We start from the raw sequence: 21,668 nt of genomic DNA on the forward strand, positions 1-21,668 counted from the left end.
AGACGTATGGTTAGCAGGAATTCTTGGAACTCTCGCAGGTTACTCACTTCTGACCCGGATCTAAGTTCCAGGTGCTCGGGATCGTAAGACATTCGTCACCGCCGTGGAAGAACCGAAGTACATCGCCACCGAACACGTAGCCGACATACTTCATGCGCGAAATGCCGGTTCCGTACGGCTGTACGCTCCAGTGTGTCACGTGGAAGCTAGCGTTCACGATCGACAGATCGTTTTCTTTGGTGGTGTGCTGTGATGATATTAGACGATTGGGATTAATAACGTTGAGGATTCCCGATGCGGATAGTTCACTTACCAGATAACGTTCAGTAGCGACGGACACCAGAATCAGATCGTCACCGACACGGACCTTCTCACCTTCCGAACGCTGCTTGCTGGCCGGATGTACGGTCCACCAACAGGCCTCACCCTGGCTGTGCTCCTGCAGACCCACATCGAACGACAGCTTGTCGTTGGAGGACGAAGTTGACAGGCAGGCAAGGTACTGTTGCGAAAGGCAGTGAAAGGGGGTTTAATAAAACGAGTCTCGGTGCGGCGTCTAATAATAGACGCATCCCAACCGGTTGCCAGAAATTCGCCAAAAAATAAACGAGCAAGTGGTTGTTGGCATTGGCGCACTAATAAATTTGGATTGGCAAGCGATCCCGCGGCGATTGGACACGGAAGCTCTTGTCAATGCGAAATAAACCCACTCCGAACATGCTGAATAATTCATTACGATGATAAACAGTTTCACTTACCATGTCACTGTTGTTGTGACGCAACAGGATAGCATTGCCGTAAAGCAACGTCCGATGGCCGGATCCGGTACCCTTTCCCTGTGATGCGTACGCAATGTCAAAAAAGTACGATTGATTAAGAGAGAAAGAGGAAAGTGAACGGAAAAAACAGAAGGAAAACATAATTTTAGTGAGAACAATGGTGAAAAACTCGGTTACACGGTTTAGGAACGCCATTCGCCAAGACAGAAACAAGCAGCATATTCTTGGAGCTGCCATATTTGTAAGATGTTAAAATTTCGGTTGTAGAGGAAGTTGTTTGGTTTGTGTTTTTTTAAACAAAGGTAATTTCATTCACATGAAACTAATGGTGTTAATTTAACGGGCACATCCATTCCATTCCAAGACAAACGGGTGTTTTTTTGGTTTATCCAAACAATTCTATTCTACTAGGACGCATGTGTCATTTATCGATGCTTGCGTGAGAGAGAAAGTGCGAGATTGGGACACATGTACAAAGTTTCTTTTAGTGCTGTTATATCGATGCAACTGTACAATCATGCGTTGATATGGTGCTTCCGTCGTGTTCAACATGCAACATGGTGTGAAAATAAGTCACTTGAGTGTTAAGTAAATAATGAGATCTCTCTTGTGAAGTGTGATGGGCGAACTGCTTTTCTAACCCTACAAGGGCTCAGTATAATACTGAGCTCTCTTACAGCTTTCTTGATGAGCTAAGCTCGATTGAAGAACTAGAATCGATCACCTCAAAGACTGACATATATACACATCCAATCCAATACTACGAAAGGGACACTGAAAGCATGTACACAAGTTCGTGTTGCGCAACCTCACATACTAATATATACACTGTAGAGGAGTTTTACTGCTGCTTATACATTGCTAGCGTTACATTTCCAACCGAAAGCACAATTTGTTCTCATACAAAGGCGGACGCTGTTCGAATGGAAGTATGAGAAAGATAGGAAAGTGATAAGAAAGAAGAGGAAAAGATTAGAGGAGAAAAGTAATTTAGAGTGAAACTTAAGAAAAAATAAAACAAACCAAATTGTTTAGTAAAATGAAGTGAGTAAATTTTGAAAAAGAAAAACATAAAAAACTGAAACAAAAACGAAACTAACAGCCAATAAACTTGTATGAGCGTGATGCATATAAGAAAAAGAGAAGGATTAAGAAAGAAGTAAAAAGAGAAAGTAAAGAAGAAAAGAGTGCAAAGGAGCGTGTCGAGAAAGAGAGAAGTAGAGACAGAATGAGAAGGAAGAACGGAAACATGAAACATGAATGCTAGGCAACGGGCAACGTAAGGCAACAGACACAGTAGAAACAGAAACAGCAAAAACACGTAGCAACACAAAGTAAAACGGAAAACACAATAGAGCAAAAGGGAAGGGTTTGTAATTTCAGTTTAGCATTTCTCTGAGATACGACAATCGGGGGGAAGATAGGATGAAATCTTCACACGGCTTAGTACGCTGCCACTTACTACCGAATCGTTTCCCTGAAAGTAAATTAAGCCGAAAAAATGGGTTCTGCATGAGAACGGATGTGGGTTTGGCGCGTTTTTTTGCGGCTAGATTCTAAGCCCTCTTGTAGCTCGTTCATCGCTGCCCGGCAGCCATTATTTAGTTGTTTTGTTTTTGAAGAAGAGACACAAGGGCGAAGGAGGGAATAGAGAAAGAAGGGGAGACTGAATCCTGTGGGGTTCATCTTGAGATAGAAATTTAATTGCTCCAATTGCATCAAAAGGAAAGCCTAGACGGGAACACAACGAATTTTCGCACTGTAAATGTGCGCAAATTATGGTGAAAGGCAGCATAAAAAAACGAAACCAACCAGTGGGATAATTTTTATCGCATTAACTGAGGGCCCCGGAATTAGGAGGTATTAGGTGGTTGACGACTGAGATATACCTCGACATTCATAAAATGCTCATAAATCATCCGCGTGCTCCGTGGCCCTCCAGCCATCCCATTCACAGCCCGGTAAGACCCACTTCAAGCCGAGTCTATGTGTGTGTGTGTGCGCTCTGTGGACGATGGTAAATATCTCGAGAGCGCGTGACAGATAAGGACAAAAAATTGGAGCCAACGGAAGGAAATTGTTATGAATGGCTCCAGGGCAGAACGACGGGAGGAACACGGGGAATGGGGTTCCCCAGCGGGCAAAAGGAACGACCGACATGTCGTCGTATCATCATCCCGTGCTCTCCACAGGCAGCCAGGTTCATCTCGAACGGAATGTGATTGAAAGCTTTCAGCGAAGACTCGCCGGTTTCGCTTTCCTATGCAAATTGTGCAACTTTTACGAGCACCTGGACGGCCATAAAGCGAGCAGCGAACGCCACTCGCAGGTCCTACTCATCCTACTAGTGGATCAATATCCACAGTTGGGCAAACTACGGTGGCCAAGGTGGATTGAGCGAGGATGTGAAGGAGGTGCAGCAAAAAAAAAAAAAAGTTTCCCACCGGTACAACTTTGAAAATCAATCTCTATGAACCGTAAGCAAAAAACAAAACAAAAAAGACGAAAACGGAATGGAGAAAATTGCAACAGCAAACATGAGAGATAGCAAAAACAAAAAGAACTACCAAATAAATTTACACATCAGAGGAATAAATAAGTAAAATCGAAAAACCTTGGCATATATAAAATAGAACAACAGGGGGTGAGAAGAAAAGAAAGAAAACGCTACTGTAAAACAAAAACAAGAAACGGAAAGAACAAAAGCTTCTATCGCCTTGAAGTTCCACCAACAGGGATAGCGCAGCGGACGTTGAAGGACGGGGGGACAAAAGTGGGCAAACATTGGCACAAAAAGCAAAAAAGAAAAACACCAGCACTTCAGCATGATTTGTGGCGCCATCTAGTGGAGATGTTTTGTGACCGGGGGGAGGGAGCTCGTGTCGTTTATAGTTCTGCCTTAAAAGGCCTCAAAAATAGTAGGGCCTATGTGTGTGTCTGTACATGCGATTCCGAACTGTATGTGTGCTCTGTATGTGGACAACCCTTTTCGTAATCCCAACGGATCGTGTCCCTTCTGTGTCTGTTCGGACGGGCCTAATTTAAATGTGCGATGCAAATTGACTCTGACTCTGAGGACCATGATTACCACGACCCCCGAAAGACCAAACAGCGGAACAGGTGGTGTGAATAATATTTGTGTGAATTATGTATGCCGGACCGGGGCAAGAAGAAAGAAAAGCTACATCCAACACAAACAAAAAGGGCCACCAACCCAAAAAGTGTCAACCCGGTGTTGTCACAGGCGTTCAAAAACGGATGGTTCAACTAATCGATAATTTATGCAAAACTACTACTGCACGCCACATCTCGGAGCAGTGGAAGTAAGACACGAATGATGGTGATGTGTGCGAGGATGACAGAACCGAGTTCCGTCCAGGGTTCAGTTGGAGCTGAGGCAGAGAGTACGCGCGTGTACGTGTGTGAAGGGGGCGCTGTGTCTGTGCAAATTTGGTGCTACCTATGCTATGTGTGCTTGTGGGACAGATAAAAATCAAAACGCTCGTACTCGTGTGCTAGGAGCGTGTGTGACGGTGGAGGTGAGCAGAGTCAAATCAACAACTACCACAAACGGGACTGGGATGGGGTACGATTGGCTGTGGCACCATCACCACTGACTGCCAAAGGAGCATCAAGATGAGGTGTCATTATGTGCCACTCCCCACGTGGCGAAGCTCCCGTTTCGAGAACCTAAAGGGCCAACGGAAGTTGTTTGACGCGGCCGTCGCGTGACGTACGGCGGACGGTATACTTACGGTTTCGGAACCGGCGGCGGTGACCAACTCCTGCAGCGCACGCACCGACAGCGCCTGCTCGATGACGAACACGCACTGCGATAGGTCCGGCGGGATGTTCTTGTCTGCGATGTTCTCCAGGAAGCAGTGCCGGTTGCCGAATCCTTCGGCTGCCAGACACACGCGCTCACCGGTTGCCGTGCAGGACAGGCAGACCATATCTTCCTGTGTAGGTTACGTTGAAGTTGATGCAAAGAAGAAAGAGAAAAAATGGACAGTTCCAAGACGATTAGTTAAATTGATACCGCACACTGATGAGGGTGAGTCGATGATAATGTTGATGAGTCCCCATTTCCGGGCCGTAGATATGATACGGTTGGCAAGATGGTCCAATTAAAAAGGTAGACTGGAAGGAGACATTTGGGGGACATGGGAGACGTGCAGAGGATACCGATTCTCTGAGTTCGTTCCATAGAGCCATGGTTTATGGTAATGATCATTGGTGAATGAATGTATTTGAAAGTTACAATTAAGTAAACGTTATCAAAGGTAGTCAATTTTGATGTGTTAAGACTTCTCTTTCGTTCCTTTATACGTACTATACTTTTCCTTTACAGGAAAAAATTGTCCTATACTTGCACGGCATTTTAAAGAAGAGCTAGTTAAGATAATCCAAAGATGCATTTTTCTCTCGAGAGTCATTTGAAGGTGTTTTCCATATGCTCTCTCCTGGTTTGTTTGATGTTTACTGGTGGCGTGATCAGCTCATTTTCTTGTTGTAATGGTTCAGTTTTGTTTTTTTAATACACGGTCTCGTTATTAATTTAATGTTTTCTAGGAGTAATTGTCACATTTATTTTCTAGTCCTTTCTAGTGTATTACTTTTGCTTTTATCCTGAGTTTTTCTGTTAGATTTTTTTCTGTTGTGTCTTTTAGCAACTTATGTCTGCTTGGTTCTGGTTTGCATATTACAGTAAACGTTTGTGTTTTAATTTTTTTTGTTCACTTAGCGCTTTTAATAAATTTTCAGTAAATTAATATCTAGATGAAATCATTTTGAAACGCTTAAGTTTGTTTTTTTTATCCATTTTTAAATATTTAATTATATCGTTTTCAGGATTTTTATCAAAATTCCGGGTCAGATAACCATTTATGTTAATATCTTTTTTTTTGTATTATGGAAAAAGAGACCATAATTTTTTCGATATCTGATTTTTAACAAGCATTGTTAATGAACCTACTGATTACTAAGATTTTTAGATAAATGAGGGAAGATTGTTTTAAACTGTCTTCCTACGATAGGGTCTGAAGCCTAGCATGGGTATAATGTACATAATTTGCCTATGTTTAACTATTTTTTTAAATAGTAGGCAATTCAAACTATCATCAACTGGTTCAAGGGACCCACAACTATGATTGTTATATTGTACACTGAATTACCAATAAATTACCGTGAGGCACACACAAGGTGTCGAGAGCAATATACTAGCCATTTAAATTGATCATAAAGTTGTAACCTCACCGGCAGAAATCTTATAAAACCTCACCACCATTGCGAAAGGTGTAAAGTCTTTAATAATTGATGGTGCAAAAGACGACGACGGTTTACCGGATGCCCTTCTGTGCCTGATGCTGCCTGCTGCGGAAATGCGCCTACAATTGGCAAACAATTTTCGTAGCATGGCAAGCGTTGGTACAGCTATTTCTGTGTAATGTGTTTGGTTTATGGCCCTGCTGAAAACGGAACCCGAGGGTGGCAAACCTTGGTACTGCTCATGAATGCTTAATCGAACCGTTCCGGTACTTAGGAAAGAGGTTTAGCATAACAATTCGAAAGGGACCATCGATGAGAATCATCGGCATAGAGAGCATAGAGGATGGGGTAATAAAATTTTACGATATAATATCTTTGTTAACTAATTAAACGATAGCAAACAGTGATCAGGCGGGTCGTTTAATTCAATCGGAAAATTTACCTTTGCTAACTTAATTTAATCCCATTCCGACACAAGGTGTATCGTTAGGTCAGGCTTTCAAATAGCTGTACAGGGTGTGATTAGAAAAGGTGTTGCACTTACCGTGCGCAAGAATGAAACATCATCCTGCTCGGATCCTCCCTCTGCTTCAGCCATGTTGATGCACCACTACGGCTCTATTTTGGCAGCTTTTGGTTTCACGTCCTTTACGGAGCAGTTCGGATGAGTTCGCTGCCCGGCTGCCTCGCGTTAGCACAGCAGCACACAGCAGCGACACGAAAGAACGTTAGTTCACTTTCACTGGACAGCAGCTGCGGTGATGCCACCGCGTTTCGCTTGCTTTATACTCCGCAAGAGATTTATGCTTCTCCTGTTCGTCGTCTTTTTTGTCTTTTGTGGTTGGGGATTTTTTTTTCTCACTGTTCCGTACACTGTTCTGGCACTAGTTTTCTCTGCCCGCTGGAACACATTCACCGACGGCCATACTAATCCTTTCTGCGAGACACAACCGTTGCTGACAGCGTGGAAGCTGATGGTGCTGATGTGTGACGTTGGTGTTGGTGGGTGGAACAAAACGAGGAGTATAATATAACGTTCGCGTTAAAGGTGGTCAAGTTTCGGTTTCGAAATCGGTTCGATCGTAGCAGCTAACAGCAGTAGTAGTAGCGGTAGCAGGAGTTGTAGCACACCGTGAACTTCGTCGTCGTGTGATCCTGTGCGGAAGCAAGAACGAGCGAGAGGGTTTGTACAAATTCGTACAATTTATTGCAAATTATGTGTTGGGGGATAGGGGAGATCCCCGCGTAAACCGGAGGATGAATGGGGGATGATAAAACGAGGTTGATCAACACCGGGGAATGATTTCCGGGGAGGGAAAAAGTTTGGTGCCGAAAAGATTTAGCACAACGGAGCGCGATGGTGCGTTTGGCTTCAGGACGGGATACTGCAAGTAGAGAGAAGAGAAAAAAGAAGAAATGCTTGATAAGTTTGTTGATAAATCTTTTTGGTATTTGATTTGAGATCAGTGTCGTTTAGGTTTCGAATGGTGACGGAGGACAAAGCTTAATTATAGGAGGGATTTGCAAAATAGTTTCAGTTTCATTTACAAAACAAGGATTATAGGTGAACTTAAAACAAAAAAGAAAAGTCTTTTAAAACATTATGTAGAAGAAAGGCAACATTTTTGGCATATCTTAAATAAAATAAAAGAAATAAATCTTTACAGGAATATTTAAGAAATTGATAACTCCTTCTGAAAAAAAAAAATTCAGCTATCTTCCAAGGCTATGACAGTCTGTTGGCGTATTCAGAGCAGATACAAGAATAAGGTGCTCAGCTTTAATCGTGAAGCTTGAATTTGAGTGATACACTACGCTTGCTATCATTTTTTTTTCCTAGAAGCATAACTCAAATCGTACTGTTGATAAAAGACTGTTCTGACAGTTGAGAGATTTATGTAGAACTATTAAAGCTCAAAGATCAAAGCTTATCAGGGCATGGCTTCCCTAGGAAGGATCCAGTCCTATTAATATGAAAGAACTTTCTGTACTCTAAGCTCAGGCAGTATATAAACTGAATAGCCGTTAAAGAAGATGAAAATAAACTTCTACATAATAGTCTGGCTGATAAGCAGAGCCTGCACCCAGCAATAGCTCAGTTTCGGGATCTTTTGTCAAATCCATTCCATTAAATACTATAATCAGCTTGATTTCATTTAAAGGCCTGAAATTCATAAAAATCAAGTCAGTTAACTGTACCATGCGACTAATTTTGAACAAATTTCTAATTGTAGGACCCTTTATCCGATGCGTTTGCAAAAATCCGATGAGTTACAAAATTATGAAAGCCTTTAAACATCATCGCTTTATCCTAAGTAAACTTAACTCTTTACATTTTATGCTTTAAAGACAAAAAGCTAGCAATACGGCCAGGTCATCCCTTACGAAACAAGGTAACAAGCTTCTGAGTTGAAGCATTAAAGATTCGTATTTCTGAAGTATGGTCTGGTTAAGTTTTACGGCTGAAGTTGTTTTAATAAAAGATGAAGTTGGAAAAAACTATGGTTTTAAATGAATAAAGAATCGACATCCTCTAGACTGTTGAACATCATTTGGGACATAAAATAATGTTTACTAAATAATATGCTAAAATTCAAGGTCATGATAAGTTCTTTCTGTTCTCTCTGGATGGGATTTGAACCCCGGCCCTGCCGTGTGAAGACCGGCGCCGCTGTCGCCTCGGCCACCGGACCGCCCCAAACCGGACATGTGACAACAATGCCAAGGGAAAACTTTAAGACACAAAGAACACTTGTTAAATCCCGATCAAACGATGCAGAATTTGCAGAATGCCAAATTAATGATATCTAGAACAAAAAAGTGGATAGAAAACTCTTTATAGTCTTTTATACTAAGGGATAGATATAAAAGTTGGCAAGTACTTCGGAAAGGACTGGTATAAGCTGTAACTTAAGCTTTTTAAAAATTAAATTGAAGCTTTCAGGCTTAAATTTTTCCTATTAAGGTCAAGAAGTTGAGTTAAAAAAGGGTTGGGAGGACGGTGAAAAACATTATGATCAACAAAGACTAGCGAACCTTCTTCTTAGGTGGCACTACAACCTCGAAGGGTCTTGTCCTGCCATTTCAGGCTTTCTGTGACTTAATTTAACCCGTAGAAAAGTAGTCAGTCTTTCGTACGGGGAGGCGGTCTGGATGGGATGTGATAGTGCCACAGAAAAAGAAGAAGAACTTGAATTGTAAGGATTTCTTGGGCTGTCTGAGTGACTCTAAGGGTGACAAGGCTATAGCTTCTAGCTATTTCAAACATGCTTGTAACTGTCAATTACCAACGGAAATGACTGAGCACTCTGCTACGAATAACCCTAGTCAAGAAAGGCTGAAGTGATAAACCATGACCTCGTGAGAGAGCAGCAAATGATTTATATGTTTTATTGTTTTATCATCATAAGGCTCTGTGCTATTTGATTTATTTTTCAACTATTATTTACATATCCATTTAAAAAAAAAGTAATAAAAGCATTTTCAGGTTTATACTAATCACAAGATTTTTTATGTTAATCCCTTTCTATTTAAATGACATTCATTTTCTTCCACTAGTTTGTGTAGTAACATAAAATTTAAATTCTAATTGTAACGCAATGGTGCTTGTTTAATACGGACGTGCCACACCATAGTTGTAAAGTACAAATTGGCTCTTTCCGCCAGTTTTCATTAATGCATAGCACATTAATTTTATATCTCATATACGTAATCTACCCTACCCGGCGGCGCACACCCCGGAATCGGTGACGGTGGTGGATAAATTATCCACCGTTTGTTTTGGTAGGTGTAGTTTCATTTGCACTTCGCCTTATTTATGTTGCCGGCTGGCCATAACGGACAGATTGCCGTTGCCCGCCGGTTTGAAGCAACAGCTGTTACGGTGCCGGCAGCCAACCGATCGCATTAAAAATGGCCTACAAAATCCTTTCCGGAGTTTTGTGTCGGTTCTTGTGTGTGTGTTTTTTTGTGCCTCCCCTGTTCCGGGTGGGAAGTCTGCCATTCGGTGTGAGCATTCAACCAAGCAAAGCAACAGTTTCCCATGTAGGTAGTCTAGTATTCGAAGCGAATTTGATTGCACGTAGATTTTCCCAGGGTTCCACCGCAACGGTTTCGGTTCTGTTGCGGAACGAGCTTAAGCCGCTGCCATGAACCTCTCAGCAGCGATAGTTTTTTTGGTGCGCAATTTCGTTTATGTGAGGAATAATGTGCGAATTTGGTGGCTCGGGAAAGGGTTTGGGCTAGCCGGTGGGAAACATTTATTTTCTCCACAGATAGTGCCGGAAGAAGCCGAATCGTCTGGTAGATTGGGAAGGATGTGTATAGAGCAAGGATAGAACGGCCCACCAGTTGTGCCAGCGCACATAAAGACAGCCGGGCAAAACCGTGTAGCATCGGCGTCGGTCGTTGTCTTACGATAAAGACGAGTTGCGTTGGTCGATGGTGCGGAACCTTAAGACGTTGGCTGACACGAACGGAAGGTGTAGTGTTGATTTTTTGTACTTTTGTTCCATCCTATCGCTTTTCGGGTCGGTTGGGCGTTATTTTATGGGCGTTTCGGTGTATGGTGTCATTCTTCGGAAAAGCTAAGCCGCGTTGGGTAAATATTTGCACATCGTGTACGGCATTGAATGATGAACTGCCGGGTGGGTTTTGCGAAGGCACAAGAAAGCGAAAGCATTATCGAGAATAACGAGAAATCGTTTTTTAAACATTCAATATTGTTATGGCACTTATCCAGTGTGGAGAGATCGGAAAAAATATTATACCCCGGGGTATGCAGTGTTATAAAATGTATGTTTTATTTCTCTTTCCTTCCATTTTATTTACAACACGGACCGGATACGGTGAAAAAATCTGGACAAAAAAACGAGGTCAAGGTTAGTGTCTGACGACATTTGTTAAAACTCGATGGGAAGGAAGTCTTTAATCAAGATTTGCAACATCCAGTACGACTTTTCATTACCATTAGTCATTCGCTAGTTGCCGTGCTCGAGTTGAAAAAGTGGAATCGTTTTGTTTCATTTAGCGATTCAACCACCCACTCGCTGGCGTGGAGCTAGTCTGCCAACGAAAATAGCATCCAGTCACGCGAGACACGGAAGCACACCGATCACACCGATTGCAGTTGGCGCTTACATTTCGTGCACATGTCAACAGATCCTCGCAGTAAGATTTGAGGTCAATTTTGCAAGTGAAATTGAGCGAACGAATGCAGTCGATTGTAAGGCCAAAAATCGATTTGTATGGATTATTTTTGTGCTGTGTTTACAAAATTTCCTTCAATGGGGGTTGGCTTTAGCGAGACATTTTCGCTCCGCACGAGTTAGTGGAACGAAGCGGAATCGATTTTATCCTTCCGGAGGGATGATTGTCGGTGAAAGTTGTATTTTGGGGAGGAAAATCAAGAGATAAGAGGTAAAAGCTCTCGGTCGTCAGCAGCCCGCCAGCGTTGCCCCTAATCGGATTATCCGGAAAATCGATGCTGCTGGGATGAAAACTGGTTGGATGGTTTAGTGTGTGTGTGATGAGAATGGTTATCGGAACGGCTAGCAAAGCGTGTGATGTTTCACACTGTGCGGTGGATAACTAAATGGATGTTATCGATGGAAAGCTGAACGTCAGCTGCAGCGTTTTTGTTACGGCAAATGCATTAGAATGTTCGATATTGCAGGGTTTTGATGCAGATAGTCACTCAGGAGAATGTGCATGGTATAATGGAATCTTTCCTAAATCGTCTTCTTGGCTTAATGACAGTCAAGGCCATGTTCGGCTTTATACGGACTTACAGGGTTTCGATCCATGTGATGGAACTTCTGATTAAATCATGGCGATGTTTCAAACGGATAGTAGAATATTGGAACTTTGCAATCATTTAATAGAATCTTGCAATGCGGCTATGGAACATTGCAGTGTAATAGAACTTGATCTATGCAAAGGATCTTTTGAAAGTCCCAAAGGGATGTTTTAAATGTACAATGGTTTTTATGAAAGCTCTTTGTGGAACTTTGCAATCATAAAATGGAGTATAGCATACAGTGATGTGAGATTTACAACGCTACTGTGAAATGCTGCAATCAGTTGTTAATTTTCAGTCGAGCGTTTCGTTCAATTCTTCTACTAGAAAGGTCTCGAGCTGCCATTTCTGGCTCCCTGTGACTTGATTTTACCCGTAGCTAGCGTTCAACTGTTTTAAATTATAGAGTTGAAAAATTTCGTTTTACAATATCGTCGATTCACACTTTTCAACGATTTTTAAACAAAAATAAGTAGGAAATATAGTTTTACCGATAGCAAAGTTCCACTGCCGAGTTCAAATTTCCTCTTACTGACCGCTTCATTTCATTTTATGGTTGCAAATTACCACTATTAGATTACTACATTCCACTGAGCAGTTGAAACATTCCACCGAGTGATTCAAATGTTTGCGTACAGGTTTTGAAACCCTGTATTCTATTTTAATCAGACTTTGGAGCGATTCAAAAGTATCATTATATGTATTAAAATCCCGAAACGTTCGAAGGAGAGGATAAGTTGATTCTGCACAATCAAAGCTCTTGTATGTTTGTGATTTAAATCCTTTTTATGGGTACAGAAAACAGTCTGGGTTTGAAATAACGTTGGGCATGGAAATAAAATCAGAAGAGCCATGCTGACGTGCTCGAATATTATTGTTTGATGTGGTTACTTCTCCAGAGATAGCTTCTTGCTCTTGAAGTACTTGTTTTCAACTGAAAAGCTGTTGTGGTTAGCAACAGAAAGGACGCGATTTTGGTTGTGTATTGGTTACATTGTTCGAAGGTGTGGGTATTTTCGACAAAAAATGACAAAATATTCAAATTCTGATGCCTACTGCCTTTCCTTATTTATTAAATTCTTCATATTGTTTGTCCTGGGTGTTCACTATTACAATTTTTGGGCACTGTCTGCCCTCCTCTAGATATTTTTCCACCAAAATTTAATGTTCCCTTGAAAGTAAATAAATAACTGATGTTCTTTGCTGTTTGCTTTCCTTCCTATCTCCAATTAAACATCGACCATGAAAAACTGTCATCCGCTTGGAACGCTTGAACGTATCAACCCAAAAATGGCACATAAATAAATGTGCTCAAAAAACCGAACGTAGTTTCACTGCCACCCAAGCGAATCGAAACATTCTCACGAACTGGAAGTAATTAGTGCGTCGTATCGTTTCCTTTCATTAGCCTGTCGCTCGGCAACCGGGTAACAAGGATTTTGATAAGTTTGAGTGTCTGTTAAGGGTGGATGGGGAACGAAGGAAGCAACACCCTTCGTGATAAGATCGCACAAGAAGGAGCGGATGAAGCGGTGACTGGAGGTAGAGAGTGCATTAAAGAGCTTAAAGCTCTAATTGCTGGTAGTGTTCCTTTTGTGTTGAATAGAAATTGCGTTTGAAATAAAAAATAGGATTGATTTCGATTGATTTTAATTTGAATAAATTATCACTTAGTTTAAAATACTTAAATCTTTGTGAAGGATCTACAATACTTTTGGAGTCTCTCAACAAAAAATTCCTTTTGATGGAAGGCGTTGTGGTATTAGCATTTCCAACATAGCTTTCCACCGAAGGGAGTGAAACAATGTTCTTTTCTGCATATCGCATGCCCTGTAGTTCAGCGCAGTCGTCGTTCACCCATTTTGGTCGGAATGAAGACAAACGAAAACAATCACCGCATAAGTGTTGGCTGGCGCAATTAATTATTATTCTCCCGCACGAACCATGTTTTGCCGAGAATTCTTGCACATGGAATAAAGGCAAACTGTCTGGAGAGACACGATCTACATAATGAATAGTGTGAAATTCCAGCGTGTGAACCCGTCCATTACAAGCGATTGATGATGCAGCTTGTGTGACCTTTCTCGTGAGTACAGTGGTCCAATTAGAAGTAACTTAGGCACCGCCGGGGCTGTTTTGGAATGTCAATGAAGGGTTTGCTATTTTGGATGGTGTTTGGTATGAAGTTTTGTGCCATTTTATAGTGGAATTCTTCTTTTGATTATTTTTAGTTTTAAAGAAGTAAGACTTCTCTCAAATTTGAATAACGTTTGTGTTTTAACTCTTCACCAAGATAGATCAAATAATTTTTATTAGTAGCCCTGCAGCCAACAGAAAAGCTAAGCAAATATTTTCCGCTGAGAAAAAATCGTAAACGTTACCAGGAAGCTAAGGTGATATTAAATTTATCCTTCACGAAAGCATCCGTAGTCATGTTTGCTTTTACAGTCGGTAGAAAAATAATATCCAGATATGACTGTACGCTGACATTAATAACACACGGCGATTACTTCATCGCTTTTCAAATACTAATAACCGCTCATGCAAGAGTTGGTGAGGTATCCGGCAGCAGATATAGCACACAGGGCAGCCGTCTCGATCATATGGTGAGAGTGAAGATCTTGAGTTCAATGTGTAAAAATAGCACATCGAACACAGCAGCAGCTCAGCCGGTTGGTACATCCGGTCGATACCGACGGTCGGTGACAATGAACTGAAATTCTTGCACTGTCCCGTAGCCAACTAGCCTTACATGCTACTTTACACAATGGTTATGTGTTTGTTACACAATATTATGAAATCAGAGGTGGAGGTGGTGGTATTTTTGCTTGAAAATCCTGCTCTTGACGTGTTGCCAAACGTGCGGTGACAAAATAAATGAATGAGTCTTACAATTTGGTAAGTCCATTTTGGCAGAGCTCTACCGGATGATTTATGGCGGAGAAGACTGAATTGAAGGAAAAAATAAACGAAGTCATTTCAGGAATCTCATCAATGAAACCTTTTTCTTTAAATGATGTTTATCCTATTCCTTTTTTCTCTTTGGTATGATATTCTTGAGAGTACTAGGACTGCAATTTCTGAGCTTGCTCGACTTGATTTTACCCTTAGCTAGATGGTCAATCTGACAATACGGCGTCAAGCCGTAATCCTTAAAATATAAAATAAAATAGATGGTCAATCCCGTGAATAGCGAGCTGGTGCGGACGATATTCCAGTTCTGTTGAGTTAAGTGGAGTTAAGTGAGTTGAGTGGATTTATGATTATCTTACAAATTAGTTTAAAGTAATGCCAAACAAAATGTCTTTTGGAGTTAAGATTCCATTACAAGCTGAGTATTGGTTCTTTGTCGGTTGAGGTTTGATACAACATCTCCAAGAGATCAGTGACCACATCATACATAATTGGATGGTGAGGCATTTGTGTTTACTCGAGATTTTAGCCGTCTCGGACTGTGACTATTTGACTAGTTATTGCACTAAAAAATGATAATTTTCAATCCATTTTTTTCTTTTTTTAGATCCTGCCTTTCTTACTTTAATCCTGCACCATGAATAACACTGAACGCTCCAAGAACTAGCGTTCGGAAGGCATATCTACTCTAGTGTTTACCACACACTGTTTCACAATTTTAACATATACTTTTTCTTTGCCACTTCAGCCTGAAGAGGTCTTAGTCTGAAATTTTTGAATTCTTTAACTCAATATTCTTGCAATTTTGAGTAATCCTGCGTTCGTGGGATTGTGATCTAGATGGGATTTGATACCGGTCTCTTTGTGTGTTTAGAAAAGTAGCGCTTTCTAATACTTTATTTCTTTCTTACCTTATCGTATTATTCCAGATTGCAGTTTCTGGACTTTTACGTAAATAATCCATGCAGAAGATAATATCCAAAGCATCCCGTTCTGAAGTCGATAGCACTGTTTCTTTCTTTCCAATTATCCACACGCTCAACCCAACCCTAACTGTTGCAACACTGCTATTGAGCCACATCATGTTTACATCTCAAATTTTCCATCACAAATATGGTTGCTTTTCCAGCAGCACGGTTTGTTCACTATCAAAACAACTTAAGCACTATCGAAACACGACGCACAGTAGTATGAGTGAATGGTTTAACGCTCCGGTCTGATGCAACAGACGTTTGATCCCGCGTTGGGTTCACTCGCACCAGTACGCACATTTTCCCTCTCTCTCACACACACATTTTCACGTGTTGTAATAGAATGGGGTTGTAAAACATTACGCTCACAATATCTCATACGAAAATAAACTCGCTTTTCGCTCCTTTTTTCTCTAGAGAGCACCGTCGGATGGTTGTACGATATCTCTTGGTAAAACCAGCGCGCATCCTAGATGCCGGCATGACGGGAAGATCTGCAAGCGCACGCGCATCTTCAACTTTGTGCAAGCACTCACCAATACACACACACACGCACACTCGCACGCATAAATGCACACACAGAATAATTGGTTTGTGTTGGCTAACTTTGACCCGGCACGACCGGGCGACCGACAGATCGCGCGTTTTCGGGGCAAGAAGCTGTGTTTCGGTTCTGCTTGCACCACTGCTTGTCGTTGCTGCTGTTGTAGCTGGTGTTGTTGTTGTTGTTGGTTTTTTCCTGCTGCTGTCACTTGGTGACGGTAACCACTCGGCAGTAGTAGCAACAGCACCAGAAACTCAGTAGCCGGGAAGAGCAAGAAAACATTGACGGCGGCCGGTTTCGGGTGCGCTCTCGAGGAGGTATTTAAAAATAAAACTTTTCACTTGCCACTTTGGCTCGGCCACCTTAACTTTTTTTCTTCTCGCTTTGGGGTTGCTCTCTTCACACGGAGCCATATTATTTTTCACACAACCCTGGGCCGGATTTTTTTCCGTCATCCTAGGCCATTCCGGAAGCAAGGATCGACGTCAGGATCAATTTAATTATATCCACAACCCCCGGGGGAGATTGCAGATCAACCCGGAATTGTGCACTGGGCTCTGCGATGGAGCATTTGCATACATAATGTAGGTGCACTTCACAGATAGCTGCGATTATCTAACGTAATTTTCACCATGGCTCACTGTTGGAGATTCACTTAGGTTGCTAATCGGTCAACAGCACTATGCTCCAGCGCTGGACATATAAGCCAGCACACACGCACACACTCAATTATGAAATCAGCACAGCAGTCAAAAACCGTAATCCACGGCCCGGTTTTGAGGTTGCTGCTGGCGACTACTAGCTGGCTCCACACACCTACCTTCCCGGCCACGACAGACACACGGGTATGCTCTGTGTGTTGCGCACCGACTGGCGCAACGGCGGACGACAGGCAAAAAACTCTCGCTCGATGTTCACTCTTCCACGGCTCGACTACGAATGGGTGCGTTCCTTGGGGTCGATATTTTAAGATCGAACGAAGTGCGCGAAAAACCAGCGAACTCGCCTGTCTCGACCTGTCTCCCGAGATACGGTGGCGCGGGCACGCAGTACAAAAATATCATCTAGCCTGGCCGTCCCCGGGGGCAACTGCTTCTGGCTGACCGTTTCGGTGCGGTCCGTGTTTTGTTTTTCTTGCTTTCCGTTCTGTTCTACCACGGCTTTTTTTTTGTAAGTCAAAACCTTGCCGGGCAGGCAAATTTGCTTCGGTAAAATATTCGGTAGTTTAATTTCTCGATGATGGTGTGGCACCAAGGAATTCTTCCTCAATCATCAGGCTTTTGCAATTTCGTTCAGGGGGGGAAGTTGTGTAAAATGTTTTTTTTGTTGAAAAATGATTGTGAAATTCATGTAATTTGTCGCGCTTAATGCGAAATGATCGTAAAGTGATGGCTTTGTCGTGAAAAGGAGAGGTTATTGATTTTGGGGATTAGGTAGTGGGTTGTAAATAATGTGTAACATGTTACCAACGGCTTGAACAATGCAAGATATTGATCTCGATGTATTGTATTCAATTAGGTTAAAGAGTTAGAAGTATGGCGAGACTCTAGTTAGTTTTTTATGTTGTACCTGAGTTTCTTGAATTTTCCTTATTAAGACTTCATAATTAACCAGTCATAACAATCAAGCTTAATTGCATTAACTTAAGCAATTTCATTGCTCTGCCCCAAAATAAGACAAGAACTGATATCGCGTACAGCTGATAATTAAATTAATTAATTACTTTCCTATAGAATTAGAGCGCTTGAAGAGTAAATTCAGCGATTCGCTTCGTTTGATCTCGATACCGAAAGCAGTTCAAAATGCAGAATGTTGTTTCCTTGAACCGAGCCGAAGATTTGAAGCAAAAGCCGCAGAGTGTATTCTTAGGCGTGCTATTTATAAAGCATAATCAAACATGAACATTCAAGAAATGGTGTATGGTTGCAAATTGAAACGGAACAGTCAAATTTGAGGCAGTTACAAGGTTTCGTATTGTTGAGAGAGAAGGAGAGAAAAATGAGTACAAAAAAAAGAAAAAACTTTGCGCTTAATGTGATGTTGATATTCATGGGTGTAAATTGAGATCTTTGAATTGCTGCTTTAACTTTATCATAACTTTTTGAAAGACAGATTTAACCATTTTTTTGTAAAAGATCTTATTTTTTGCGTCGTTTCTATAGCTGCTGCCTTTGTTTTTAGTTCCACTTATTTAGCTTAATGATTATGAACTAGATTTCTTTAAAGTATATAAGTGAGGTAAAGAGCCATTCATTGTGAGGGACTATGGGTATATATTTAAAATAAATTATTTTTTTTTAAATTTTTATTTGGCTGTTTGTTGTGCATTGTTTATTTTTAAAGTAATTTCCATTTTCTATTTTTTAAATTTAATTTAGAATAATAATGATTATGCATTTTAGCTTTAAATTTCGTTTTGAATAATTATTTAACAACAAGTATTATTTCACTGTAATGATAACAAGCTCAGATATTATACAAAAATGCCTACGTATCAAAGAGCCATCCCCGGGTACGAAGAATTGTTTTGCTAAAATTGCTATATCGCTACAAATGACTGGGCGCCTCCATCGAGGATGTGGTCCATGAAGCTAACAACCACGTTTGTAGCTAAAATCCAATATTAGTTGTATTTAGAGGAGTATTTCGAACTATTGTTTCTGTTCTTTATTAGTTCCCTAATTTCTGTACACTAAGGTAAGAGAATAAAAAATGTTAAACTTAAACACCTTAACTCTTTTTTTTCAACAAAAAAGAGACAATTAAAACCGTTGTAGTCCATTACAACATCCATCAAACTGTCTGTAATAAATAATGTTTTGTTTTCGTCCACCTTCAAAAGCAGCAAAAGAAGCAAACGGTTCAGAATATCAACGTGAACCGTTTCACAGTTCATAAAACGGGTAAATGTATCATCTTGCGACGGATTCCTCGCTACCTTCAATATTTGAACGAATTTTGTATTCGTTCGCCCTTCCTGCGAAACGTTTTGGCAGCAAGCAAACGAAGCAGCACTTTTTTTTTATTATTTTGATGAATCACTGCACTACCCTGGTTTACGGGGTTTTTTTGTCGCTGATGTGAGGAATTAGTGCGAGGAGCGCTCAAAAAGACACTCGGCGGACATCGGGGAAGGGATGGTGGAAATTTTCAACAATCATTTTTCACCTTCCATCGAAAACTCTCGTTGTTTTTTGTTACTTCATATCTGTTTGAAACCGGAGAGAGTGGGACGGTGGAATGTGAGGGAATGTATAGAGAAGGGGGTCTTGCCTGCTAACTGTCGAGACTGACCGAGACGGAAGAGCGATTCGTGAGCTAATTTTATTTATGCGCGCGAAAAACTTTCACGCACAAACGCTACCGTTCTTTGCGTGCACTGTAACCACACGCACGGGTACAACTAGTCGCTTATAGCCGAACACAAAGGGAATGTTTGAAAAACGTGATACTATGATTTTTGGGAGGGAAATTTTAAACCACATGGAGAACAACATAGTTAATTATTAATAAAGAACATAAACAAATTTACAAAGTATTCACTGTAACACCAGCACAGTTTCAAAACTACTTAAAACCGTTTTTTTTTCTAAAGAATCGAAAAGTGTAATTGCTCAATCAATGTGCTCCACATTTATTCCACTCGGATGATGTAAAATTACACGTTAGCTGCCACTTGCTCGAGGTCTAGCTGCACTTCACACTATGTCGCGAGAAACTGCTGGAATGCGTTTGAATAATTGATCCATCCAACTAACGTTCGATGAGCAGTGTGGCAATAAATAAGAAGAGCAAAAAAAAAAAAAAAACACCGTACCGTTCCCCGTGTGCTACTTGCACAACGGCTCCTGTTTGTGTGCCTTTCTTGCTCCCCCCTTACTGAAAGGAACCTTCAGGAGGAGGAAATACACGGAAATGCGTGGCCTTCGGTGGCCTTGTTTCGATCTCGACTGAAAACCCGCTCTCGACTGTTGCAGTGCACGAGCTAAGCCGAACCGTCTCCATCGAGATTGCGGGTATCTGATGGGCAGGGTTGAATTGAATCTTGGAATAAAAATGCTCCTATTTTGCTTTGGTTGTTGCTTGTTTATCTGAAATTATTTTAAAAAGTTCCAAGATTTTACATTCTAGGTAATAGTTGAAGTAAACATAAGCATTAAAAATATTTATTTCATTTACTATATTTCTTCTTTCCGCATGATTCACTGGGAAAACCGTTGGAAAATGTTGACCAACTCAGCACTGAGCATCGCTCGACACCATTACATTTACAGAAGTTGACCGCTGCATTCGTATGTGTGCGTCCGTCGTTCGTGTTTCGAGCAGTTTCCGAAGCTAGGCCACGCACGTTCTGTTGGTTTGCAAGCCGTCGGTTGGCTATTACTGCAGGATTCGACCATAACAAACGCTTTCCGCACCTCGTGAACCCTGTTTTCCTTGCCTTTCCGTTCGACGGTTAGCTTCTGCCAGTGAAAATGTTTTCAGACAGCTGGATTGCGGTTTGGTTGACGGCATGCGCAACAGCTACCCGTTTGGTTGGCCTTCTTCGGCTAGCCGGCAAAGCACCACACCCATACATGCAACAGGCAAGCAAGTAAAAGCATTCCCCCATCGCTTAGTGTGGCATAGTTTGTGTGATGTGAAGTAGGTCTAGCATTTGTTGATTGGTGTTTTTCGGCTGCCTTTTTTGCTCCCAATGTACTTGGGCTGTTGTAATAGGTACGCATTCGCTACGTCGTTGTCGTTGTGTTGGTGCGGAAAGCAGCAGCAAGCATCGACGTTGCTTAGAGACGGGACATATACTTGTCAGCACTGTTGACGGCAAGTGAAGCATTACTTTCCGCAGTGGCAGCGTTGCCTGATTGATCAGCTGTTAGGCATTGGCGTGGTGGGGAAGGAAATTGGGAATTTATTTTTAATTTCAAAGCAACAAACTTGCCCCTGGGGAATGGGTTTTGAGTAACGAAGCTTGCGGATGAATTGAGATGCATATTTGGTTTACGCGGTGCGCTGTTTGGATTTTGAAGCGAGTTTGATGCACTGATGTAAGTTATTTTGTTCGTAAATTGCTCTTAATAATTGGAAAATCTATTGTAACGATTATACTTATTAAGTTTAACCTACCGAAAAATGTATTATAACAAATATTATTAAGAGCCGTTTCGATTTTTGAATGGAAAAATAACAAAAATTTATGTAAAACAGTTTTGAAAACGTAAAGCAGTTTTTTGATTTTTTTTGTCAATACATGTGTAATCATTAAATCGCTGATGTTAGCAATAGTTTATAAAAATTTAGAAAGGAAAATCCAAAGTTTGAAATTTACAAAGTACCAGGCGTCTCCATGATGTACTAGCGCCTCCATCGTAAAATATGTTTCTTTCAATATTTGAATG

The 21,668-nt window shown here is 41.2% G+C and overlaps 1 protein-coding gene across 16 annotated transcripts in view; it reads right to left on the reverse strand.

The window, feature by feature from the left end:
- LOC118505772 (ryanodine receptor) overlaps positions 1-17,223 on the reverse strand; it is a 40,658-nt gene extending 23,435 nt beyond the window's left edge. For 10 of the 16 annotated variants that reach the window (XM_036042043.1, XM_036042041.1, XM_036042039.1 and 7 more), the window contains exons 1-6: positions 17,093-17,223; positions 6,592-7,202; positions 4,535-4,738; positions 759-836; positions 314-502; positions 48-247 (exon numbers count right to left, since the gene is read on the reverse strand). In XM_036042043.1, coding sequence (XP_035897936.1) covers positions 48-247; positions 314-502; positions 759-836; positions 4,535-4,738; positions 6,592-6,645 — 725 coding nt within the window. In that variant the 5' untranslated portion in view covers positions 6,646-7,202; positions 17,093-17,223. Of the gene's footprint in view, positions 1-47; positions 248-313; positions 503-758; positions 837-2,241; positions 2,257-4,534; positions 4,739-6,591; positions 7,203-17,092 lie in introns of all 16 variants that reach the window. The other 6 variants (XM_036042038.1, XM_036042037.1, XM_036042030.1 and 3 more) reach the window with 1 other exon arrangement.
- Positions 17,224-21,668: the final 4,445 nt, after the last annotated feature.

This window comes from Anopheles stephensi, chromosome 2 (assembly GCF_013141755.1).
Source record: "Anopheles stephensi strain Indian chromosome 2, UCI_ANSTEP_V1.0, whole genome shotgun sequence".
In the NCBI taxonomy this organism is placed as follows: Eukaryota; Metazoa; Arthropoda; class Insecta; order Diptera; family Culicidae; genus Anopheles; species Anopheles stephensi.